We start from the raw sequence: 11,259 nt of genomic DNA on the forward strand, positions 1-11,259 counted from the left end.
GAGTCCCGTAAACTACCTGAATGATATCTCCTTTAGAGGCGTTGGACTAGTAGCGTGACATGTTTTGATTACATTCGAAACGAAGATATCCGCGATCAATATGGGGTAGTATCGATCGTGGAAAAATTGTCTAAGACGTGTTCGATGGTATGGTCACGTAATTCGCGCTATGATTGGTCTGAACATCGAACTCGATGATAAGCGGGAGGGAGGACTTCGAAGCCGATGGTAAGGGGGTTTGAAAACCTCGCGATTGCTTCCAAAATGGCGAAACCGATCATGACGAGCCGACCCTGCTTGTAAATGGGACAAAGGCCAAAGAAAAAGAAACAAAATTGGACTTTGCAGCGGAATATTGCTGGCCCGTATAGCAATTACAATGTTTTCAGGGTCCAGTTGTTTCTGCTTCTCGCTCGTCTTTTGTTGCAGACTATGCCTGTCTGTAGAAGAAACTCGGTTAAGGATGATGATGATGATGATGATGCTTGTCTAGAAAAAGGTAGCAAACTGCATGCGTTTCACAACTGCCGCGTATTTCCTGATAAGCTTTTCCCCCTCCGTCTCCTGGAAGGAAAATTCGCTGTGCTCGCACTCAGTGATTTTTTTAGAGCTTTCTTCCGGAACCGGAGCACTGAAGGGTACTGGAGTTGCCATCATTGCACCTGCAGATGCTTCAATATGCTAGTGCGCTTGTTTCTAGCCGTACGCATTTTCGTGTTGCACCCAAATACAGTCAATTTATTCTCCATCTCTACTGTCTCTTCAATTTTATTATTTTCAAGCTCCATGGAAGTGATACCAGCCCATTTTTTGGAAGGGAACGGGTCGCAATAGCAAGGAATAGGCTTATCCTCGGAGACAAAGTCCATATTCCAGTTCTCTTAGCTCTGATCTACGTTAAATTGATTCTGAAATGCACGTTTGCTAGGAGCTACGACCAGGGTCCTAAAGGGGCTGGTTTCTGATATACTCTACAGTTAAGTCCTTGGCAGAGCTAGGTTTACATAAACCCATAGGGAGCTGTCTACGGTTCCGGGGACTTCTTGTAGGTCTCGAAGTATACCGGTCATTTGCTTTTCATTATTAGCGACTCAACTTTCTCAGGGCTGCTACCTAGGACAGGAGGGGGGGGGGGGGGAAGGGGTCACAACTGCTTGGTCAGGGTCCTCGCCGACGCTATTTCCATATCGCCAGCAGCTTATTAAAGGTAGCAGATGGCTTCGGCAGTCTTGCGAAACCATGGTACCTAGAAACTTGCTCTCTATGTTCTTCCACGATTGGCTTAATTTTTGGGTATCCATCCTACATTCATTTTGATCAACGGGAATGCATTTCGTTCTCATGACCCGAATTGAATCTGGGGTTCCGTACTGTGCCTGTTGAGATGGATCCTTATTCGCATTGATAGATGGATTGGATTTCGCTTTAAAACTAACCTTGTATCTGAATCCACTGTAAAAATGAAACTAAGGTAGCAGATGACATGCTGCTATTTGGACTCCTTCTGGCGCTGCTCTATCTTTGATGCTCCCATTTGGAACTGAAGTAGCCCCCGATGGTGAAGATGGGAAAACAAGTAGAGGATTTCGCAACAGAGCTGTCATGATGATCCATCGGAGTCGTTAGCACTGTTAGACTATTTTTACCTTTGTCTGCTGAAAAAAGTTGTCTCTCATGGTTGATAGTAGGCAACTTTAGGAAGCTCCCTAAACCCCTCCAGGCGTCCAGTTGATTGTATCTAATTCCACCATGAGCTGTATTATTTTGGAAATAAGCCTGGAAGTATTCTCATCATAACGATATCGGCTATGAGGACGAAAATTCCTGTTTGGATGTATTCAGACCTAGGCGACAATGTCCCCCTATTCACGTCTGCATCAAAAGGGTCTTCGAAGCCTGAATGCGCTCCTATCGATAGGGGGTGTTTCGCATTCCTCCGTTTTGCAAAACAGCTCCATTGAGATGGTGATTATAAATCAGTAGGAACTCTACAAATTGAATTAGTCTCAATTGCTGCAGCTTTTCCGTATCGTGCGAACACACAGGCGTATTGGCAATCCTTATCTCCATTTCACATATCTAGTTTCTGGGTATCAATAATCAAATGGATACGGTTAGCTGCCCCCTAGTCAATTCACTGCTATTATTGTTTACGAGTGAGTCAAGTGTGAAGGATGATTTGGCCTTACACGTTTCCTGTGCTGATACTGCTGTCGACCACCAGCTATTCCACCTCAAAGGATATCGACGATTCCTTCGGACCACAGGAAGCAGCCAACCATCAATTTCCGTATATGGTAATTGGAGAGCTTTTCGACGAACAGCATTTAATGAATTCTATTATCCTAAATCGGATTGGTAGGTATCCCTACGAAGGACGGAGCATGAGGTGATGCTACACAAGGAAATCCATATTTGTGCGGGCGCCCTAATCAGTGAAACGATAGTTGTAACTGCAGCTCATTGTATCTTCGATATGTTGTAAGTGAATTGGATAACTGCGACTATGATAGGGAGTTTCCGATTTGTTGAGCACATTTGTATGATGAAACGTTTCAGTGGCAATTATGTGGGAAATGAGAATACCTTCATGGTGGTCGCTGGGAGTTCGTATATTAACGCAACCGTGTCGAACACTGTTCGAAGGTTGGTTAGTAAAATCTTCGTGTATCCTGCGTATATCTCCGCGACAAGGGAGGCTGATATAGCAGCTTTGATACTGCGTAGGGAGCTGCATGCTGACTCTTCGAATGTGAGGATAGTTGACCTTGCCACTTCTCGACTGGAAGCTGGAAGCAAGTGCTATGTCCTGGGCTGGAATAACTACTTTGTAACAGTAAGTGATTTTCTTTTTCATTGATCCTATGAATCAGGAATTTGGACTTCGTATTCTTCCTTGAATTTAGAGTCCGAAGTCCTAGTTCTACTCCCCAAGTTCACCCTCACCCTCTTCCAATGATTTACACTACGAATGGCCTCAATGTTTATTCTCTCATATGTTCCTACTAGATATTGGTATTGCAGATATTTATCTATTACAGAACCTCTCAGCTAATGTGCTGCAGAGCTACGGCGTTCAGCTCCTCTCGGACGATATTTGCCAGAGATACAACAAGGGACGTGGAACATACTTGCCCGGAAAACAGCTTTGTACATGTAAGGACCCTTAATAGACCATTTGTACTTAGTGGAAGCGATGTTTGATTGCCCCAATTCACTGTTACTAAAATGTTTCAACAAAATGACCCAACAGGCCCCACACTTTCAACCATGAATGGCAAAATCTGCAACAATGCAAATCTATGCCGTGAGCCCGACGATTATGACTATAGTGGGGAGGTATCAATGGGTCATCCTCCCCCTGGCGGTGGCCCTCCCCAGGCACCACCATCACTCCCTAAATTATCATCCCTGGAAGTTGTACATCCACGCGTATATCCGGATTCGGGAGATCCCGGCGGAATTTTGGTATGCAACAATAAAATCGCCGGATTGCTAGCCTACAGTTATAAGTGCATCGATTTAACGAATAGTCCGCAAATTTTCACGGAAATCAGGGAATACGTTGATTTTTTGCGTGATCCGGAAAATTACCTCCCTGAAATGGCAGGATTGCTCGTGCGCACTGATTCATCGTACGGAGACGGCAGCGTATCGAAGGTGTTTTCCCTTGAATGCATGGCATTTAATATGCTCCTGACAATCGTTTTAATTTTAATTGGCAACATTATTATATTTTAATATCATTTCGTACAGTTCGATGATTACGGAGAGTTTCCAAGGTGTCCGCACGCGATTTCAGGCGGGAATAAAATTGAATGTGGGAGATAAAGCAATCCTTTTTCACGGAATCATTATTGAATTCTGATTTTTTTATGGTAAAATAGATATGCGAAATGCAGGGATTCAAGTACGATAAAATATGATGCGGGCCCCGCATAAGTGGAAAGGCTATTTTTAATTTGAATTCTTTCTCATTTCATTCAACTTTCCGGTAACATGCCATAGGCCTTTTAAATCCATTGAAAATTTCAGTAATTAACATTCTTCATGCATATCTTGTATCTTGAATCTGAAATAAAATTAAATAAATATTATGAAAAAATTTTATTTAATAAGTATGCGAATTTTGGTGCACCTTCAATCGTATTTAGTGGAGTTTTCACCTATGTCTTCATCTTGGCCCTCATGCTCTGGGTTCGAATCCTGGTTGCATTATGAAAACTTGTGCTTGTTTTTGAATTTATCTAGCAAAAATGGACTTTTACGTAGACAACACATGTGTTAAGTGTGGTGAAATTGAAACTGGGTCGTAGTGTAAAAACGAAATTGGTGAAAAGCCAGCAAGAGACAGATGTCGTGAGAAGTCGCCAGTGGTAAATATTCAACGTGATTCATTTAGGAAAGGTATTACTGTTGTATGACCTCCGAATGAAAAGGTTGATAATGATTACAGAATAGTGACCCGGCGGAGTTACGAAGTTTTACATAATGATTGAAAACCTCAGCATGATGTGCACCACCCCATTATGGATCAGGTGCGTGCGTACCTTAAAAAAGAAAAGGGGTCAAACACGATTAATGAACGGCCTAACCGGTAAAAACTGCAGCCGTGCAATCAACGATTTGAACGCTTTCATTTACACTCTTTTAGAATCTAGGCGGATTTAAGGGGAGGAGAGGACAGTAAATTTTCCAAATACAGAAGAAGCCTGATAATTCGTATAGTCCAAGGGATGACCGTATAATAATACACTATTCATCATCGTCATCATCATCATCAACCGCGCAACAACCGGTATCCGGTCTAGGCCTGCCTTAATAAGGAACTTCAAACATCCCGCTTTTGCGCCGAGGTCCACCAATTCGATGTCCCTAAAAGTTGTCTGGCGTCCTAGCCTACGCCATCGCTCCATCTCAGGCAGGATCTGCCTCGACTCCTCTTTCTGGCATAGATATTGCCCATATAGGCTATCCAGGCTGGATCATCCTCATCCCTACGGATTAAGTGACCCGCCCACCGTAACCTATTGAGCTGGATTTTATCCACAACCGGACGGTCATGGTATCACTCATAGATTTCGTCGTTATGTAGGTTACGGAATCATCCATCCTCATGTAGGGGGCCAAAAATTCTTAGGAGGATTCTTCTCTCCAACGCGACCACGAATTCGCAACTCTTCTAGCTAAGAAGCCAAGTCTCAGAGGAATACATGAGGACTGGCAAGATCATTATCTCGTACAGTAACAGCTTTGACCCTATGGTGAGACGTTTCTAGCGAAACAGTTTTTGTAAGCTGAAATAGGCTGTGTTGGCTGCCAACAACCGTGCGCGGATTTCATCATCGTAGCTGTTATCGGTTGCGACTTTCGACCCTAGATAGGAGAAATTATCAACGGTCTCAAAGTTGTATTCCCCTATCTTTATTCTTCCCGTTTGACCAGTGCGGTTTGATGTTATTGGTTGGTTGGTTTGCTGACATTGCCACCGCAAGATCTCTCCCGATTGCCGCCTGCTCGATCTGGATGAAGGCAGTTTGTATGCCTCGGGTGGTTCTTCCCATGATGTCGATAACGTCAGCATAGGCCAATAGTTGGGTGGACTTAAAGAGGATTGTATCTCTTGCATTTACCTCAGCATCACAGATCACTTTCTGGAGGGCCAGGTTAAAGAGGACGCATGGTAGGGCATCCCCTTGTCGTAGACCGTTGTTGGTGTCGAATGGTCTTGAGAGTGATCCTGCTGCTTTTATCTGTCCTCGCACATTGGTCAGAGTCAGCCTAGTTAGTCTCATCAATTTCATTGGGATACAGAATTCTCTCATGGCCGTGTACAACTATGCTATCATAGGCGGCTTTAAAGTCGATGAATAGATGGTGCAGCTGATGTCCATTTTCCAACAGATTTTCCATCCATTGCCGCAGAGAGAAAATCTGATCTGTTGCTGATTTGCCTGGAGTGAAGCCTCTTTGGTATGGGCCAATGATGTTCTGGGCATATGGGGCTATCCGGCCTAGCAAGATAGCGGAGAATATCTTATAGATAGTACTCAGCAACGTAATACCTCTGTAATTGCTGCACTGTGTGATATTTGCCTTTTTATGTATGAGACAGATAATGCCTCGCTAGTAATCGTCAGGCATTGATTCGCTGTCGCACACCTTGAGCATAAGTTGATGAACCACTTGGTGTAATTGATCGCCTCCATATTTAACCAATTCGGCTATAATTCCATCGGCTCCTGGCGACTTATGATTTTTTAGCCGATGAATTGCACGGACTGTTTCTCCTAAACTTAGTGGTGGCAGTATTTGTCCGTCGTCTTCAGCTGGTGGGACCTCCAACTCGCCGATGTTTTGGTTGTTCAGTAGTTCATCAAAGTACTCAACCCATCGCTCTAATATGCCCATTCTGTCGGAAATCAGATTTCCCTCTTTGTCTCGGCAGGATGAGCATCAAGGTGTATAAGGCTTCATCCTGCTGACTTGTTGGTAAAACTTCCGCTCCTGGGGTTGTTCCCTGTACTTTTCTAGTTCAAAGACTTGTTGATTCCCCAGGCATCCTTTTTCCGTCTATGAAGTCGCTTCTCCGCCCGATGGAGTTCGTGATAAGTCTCGGGCGTGTCCGCGTTCTTTGAGAATGCAACATTACTCGGTATGCAGTATTCTTCCGTTCCGCAGCTAGCTTACATTTATCGTCAAACCAGCCATTCCGACTTTTTTTATCCACACGAAGTTGGCGTCCTCGCCAACCCTTCTTTCTGGCCTGAAGATGTATTCATGAAGCCATATAAGCGCCCCAATTCGCGGGTAAATTTCAGGGCAACCCCGCCTGCCTCGCCGAGCTATATAACTGGATCCATGTTAACTGTCCGTCTGTTTTATCAAAACGGCAGGGGTTTAGGAACCAAGCTGGGGGCCTTCGATTTATCCGCGCTGGCTCAGCAACACCATGCCATCTGTATCTCCGAAACCTGGCTGGACGATGCCATATTAAACTCCGAGCTCCCCGAAGGGTACTCCACTTTCCGCTGTGGCAGGGACCGGGTTGCTTCTCGTAAGTCCATCAGCGGTGGGGTCCTAATTGCTATAAAAGATACGCTCGCCGCCGAACTCGTCTTCTCCTCCTATGGGTTCCTTTTCATTGTGTTGTTCTTCTTGTCTCCCCGCCCAACTTTCTCCCGTTCATTGTTTCTTGTGTATATTTCCCCAGCGTTAGCCCTTATCACCTGTATGAAGAATTGTTTGACGGCTTGTCTGAACTCCTCACCGTCAGATTCCCTCCCCTCCCTTTCTTCCTTTGTGGAGATTTCAACCTTCCCATGCTCAGCTGGCCTAATCACCCTAGTCTTCCAATTCCTTCCAACAACCTCTCCCATTCTTCCCTCCCACTTTCTTCCTTTATGTACACTTGCTCTGCCCTGAATTTCAATACCACCAAAAACTCCTTGGCCCGCACTCTCGATCTCTTCCTTTCCAACCTCCCCGAGCGCAACCTCTCTTTATTTCCTTGCACATCCTCGTATGTCAAAACAGACGCTCACCACCCCGCGGTTGAATTTGAAGCGGAGCTCCCTCGTTTAAAACCCAAAACCAAGCGTAAACCCACTAAGTTAAACTTCCGCAAAGCCAATTTTGACGGTCTGAATTCAGCTTTAGCGTCTTTCAACTGGGTACATATATTAAGCAATTCATCGTGTGATCTCTCTTAACACTTTTTACAATATCTCTCTCTGATCTCCTCTCCTGTTATACCCCTTCTTCTCCTCCCTGCCTACGTTCGTACCCAACTTAGTTCACAACGGAGATTCTTATTAACATTCGCTTGAAACATACACTGCGGAAGAAATTTCGGGCTTCTAAGAATGTGTCCGGATAGCTGAGTGGTTAGAGCGCAAGGCTGTCGTACGGAAGGTCGCGATTCGAATTTCGCTGGCGGCAGTGGGATTTTGTATCGTGATTTGACATCGGATACCAGTCGACTCAGCTGTGAATGAGTACCTGAGTCAAATCAGGGTAATATTCTCGGGCGAGCGTAATGCTGACCACATTGCCTCCTACAGTGTTCTATAGTGTACCATTACGGTCATGAATGAAGTGCTCTAACACACTTCAAGGCCCTGATCCAATATGGATCGTTGTGCCAAGGATTATTATTATTATTATTATTATAAGAATGACGCCGACCTTGCTCACTTTCAGGCTATACGCTCTACTGTGAAACTAATGGTCAGATACGCGCGTAAAAGTACCTATTGAGCGTCGAAGCTGCCCTTGTCCGCGGTAACTTATAACCCTTTTGGTCTTACGCTCGCAATTCTCGTAATCCAACTCAATCTCTCCCTTCTTCTATCAGCTTCGCTGACTCCACTGCCAACTGCCCACAACAATCCTGCGACCTTCTCCCTCGGACCCTCCACGCTCTACACCTTTCATAGCTACAGATTCCTCCGAATCTCTAGTCATTCCTCTCCTTACTCCTTCCTTGGTTGAGTTCCTCATTGGTAATCTTGACCCCAATGTCGGACCTGGCCCCGGTGGGCTTCCTAATCTCTTCCTCCTTAATTGTAGGAAACACATTTCCCTCCCCCTGTGTATAATCTACAACAAAACCTAGATGAGTATTACTTTCTTCGTCTCTGGAAAGAGGCCCTTATCATTCCTATCCTCAAGAGCGGAGACCCTTCCCTTGCTGTGAACTACCGCCCTATTTCTCTTCTTTCCTCTTGCTCCAAAATCCTACAAAGATACGTCAACGACTGGTTGACCGCGCAATTCGGTCACCTCATTGTCAAAGAACAGCATGGTTTCGTGAAACATAGATCAATGGCTTCAAATCTTCTGGTCTTTACCAACTTTGTTGCTAAATGCTTGAATTCACGACAGGAGGTACATGCTGTTTATGCCGATTTCTCCAAAACCTTTGACACTGTTGACCATTACATTCTCCTTTCTAAACTTTGATTACTAGACTTCCCTCCCTCAGTCATCTCCTGGCTTTACTCCTATCTCTCATACCGTTCCTGCAAAGTCTCTTTTCATGGTCACTCATCTGGTTCCTTCTCTCCTTCCTCTAGTGTTCCCCAAGGCTCTATACTTGGCAACCTATTCTTCCTGTTTTTTACCAATGACCTCCCCTCCATCCTCACCTGTCCGTATTTGCTTTACGCAGACGATCTTAAATTGTTTGCCTCTGTTTCGCCTCCATTGGACTGTGCTCTCTTACAGTCCAACCTTGATAATTTAGCCCGTTGGTATTCGGTCAACAAGCTAACACTGAATGTCAACAAACTGGATGGCCACTGGATGCGCTATTCCCTTAAACCCTCTCCAACATCCTTTTCTATTCTCTCAGTGGACAACCTCTTTCACTACTGACCTCCTTCAAAGACCTCAGGGTAATATTCGACGATAAGCTTCGTTTCAATTTCCACTTCGTTGACATCATCAATAGAGCTTCCATAATGTCTGGTTTTATCCTACGTTCCTCCTCCGACTTTACCTTAATCCAGCCCTCTTTAACACTCTTCAATTCCCTTGTCAGAAACATCCTTGAATATTGCTTTGTAGTCTGGTTCAGCTATCGCATCCGTGACTGCCGCGCTCTTGAAGCTGTACAACGCAAATTCACCCGGACCCTCTTTTATAAAAAGAACCTTCCACGGGGTGATTATCCGTCACGACTCCGCACCCTCAATCTTCCCTCCCTACACCAACGCCGTATCTTCCTTGATATGTGTACTCTTTTCAAACTCTGCAATTGTCTGATGGACTGCTCCGCCGACTCGGATATTACTTCCCGTACCGCCTCGTCTCATAACACATATAGTCTGGACATTTTTGATGTATCCTTCGCAGAGCTCGAGATTTGTTTTCACTCTCCGATCCCGAGGTTTTGGCGGACCTACAATGCCCTACAGCTTGGGTCCTTTGACTCTTTGTCCCTCTCTAGCTCCTCTTTCTGAGGACAATATGTAATAAGAAATTTGCTTTCTGTGTATTGTCCTCATTAAATAAATAAATAAATAAATAAATCTCCTATAACGCTGTTACATCAGCCGTATATTGGGGCAGGGTACCAGCTAGCTGCTCAGCAGCTTCATCTCTGTACAGGGAGCGCACATTCCATGAGAAAATGCGCAAATCGTTATTCCTTTGTCGTTGTGTAATCCGTCCAGTCCGAGGCTCCTATTGTGACTTCGTAACTTCGGTTTTCCGTGTAGGGTTGACAGCCCTATCCAACCCCCAGCCTGCAGGACCAGTTGGTACAATTTGACCCGTTTTTAGGCCCGGGAGACTCGCCTTCATTCGCCTTCAATCGTCTGCAGCTTTTCATCAAGAAAGAGCTTCCAGCGGTAACCACGTGGAGGTGGAGATAGGGTTTGGTAGTAGAGCTGTTGGTGTTGGTTCAGCACACGTTTCCCAGGTTTTATGCTCCATCGTGGGTACCAATACACGTTTCGCTCTGGAACGTATACTACCTTTTGACCAATAATACACTTTTATTAACTTCATTTGAGCTTTATAACAACGGCAAGTTTTTTTAGGCGTAGACACCATGCGCAGTTACTTTCTAAGAACGGATGCCTGAAATAATAGATCAATTTCTCACCTTCGCACTCCTCCCTTTTCCAAAAAATTTAAAAACACTTATATGCTTCGAATAGTACTAATCAGGACCTTTTCTTTGATACCCTACATGGCTATATTCTGTGAAAGAAAAGTTGCACCCATCTTTTACGTGCGTGCGAACCCCTCCCCCTTAAGCAGGGTTGACAGTTTCAGCCTTTCTACCAAATCTCATGCCAATAGGTGTAGCCGTTTCTGGAAAAAGTGCGTACGATGGACCGGGGTTGTGTAAACTTCCAATTTTCTGCGGTTTGGCCAGGGACCCCAAACGGTGGATTTTCCACTATATCTCGCGTTTCCGATGTCACAACGTAGGAAATCTTGCATTCCTTGAATCTGGGTCGCTTCCGCTTTCGAACCCCTCCCGACAGCAATCCGTCCACTTTGCATTTTTCGTCATTTTCGCGCAAATTTTAGATTTTCGGCGATTTTGCCAGGGCCTCCAAACAGTGGATTTTGCACGATATCTCGCGTTTCCGACATGATAGCGTAGAAAATCTTGCATCTCCTGAATATGGATCGCCTCCCCTTTCGAACGAGGTATCACCCGCAGCAACCCACCGACTTTGCTTTTTTCCTCATTTTGACGGCCCGGGGTCGTAGAAATTTTCAATTTTGCCTAGGCCTCCA

At 44.9% G+C, this 11,259-nt stretch overlaps 1 protein-coding gene across 1 annotated transcript; it reads left to right on the top strand.

The window, feature by feature from the left end:
- The first annotated feature begins 2,111 nt into the window (after positions 1-2,111).
- On the top strand, positions 2,112-4,000 carry LOC119655304 (trypsin-like). Its single transcript, XM_038061133.1, has 5 exons — positions 2,112-2,297; positions 2,363-2,481; positions 2,560-2,836; positions 3,042-3,156; positions 3,254-4,000. The coding sequence occupies exons 1-5, from the start codon at positions 2,175-2,177 to the stop codon at positions 3,739-3,741; spliced, it is 1,122 nt and encodes a 373-aa protein (XP_037917061.1). The 5' UTR covers positions 2,112-2,174; the 3' UTR covers positions 3,742-4,000.
- The last annotated feature ends 7,259 nt before the right edge of the window (positions 4,001-11,259 follow it).

This window comes from Hermetia illucens, chromosome 4 (assembly GCF_905115235.1).
Source record: "Hermetia illucens chromosome 4, iHerIll2.2.curated.20191125, whole genome shotgun sequence".
NCBI classification, from domain to species: Eukaryota; Metazoa; Arthropoda; class Insecta; order Diptera; family Stratiomyidae; genus Hermetia; species Hermetia illucens.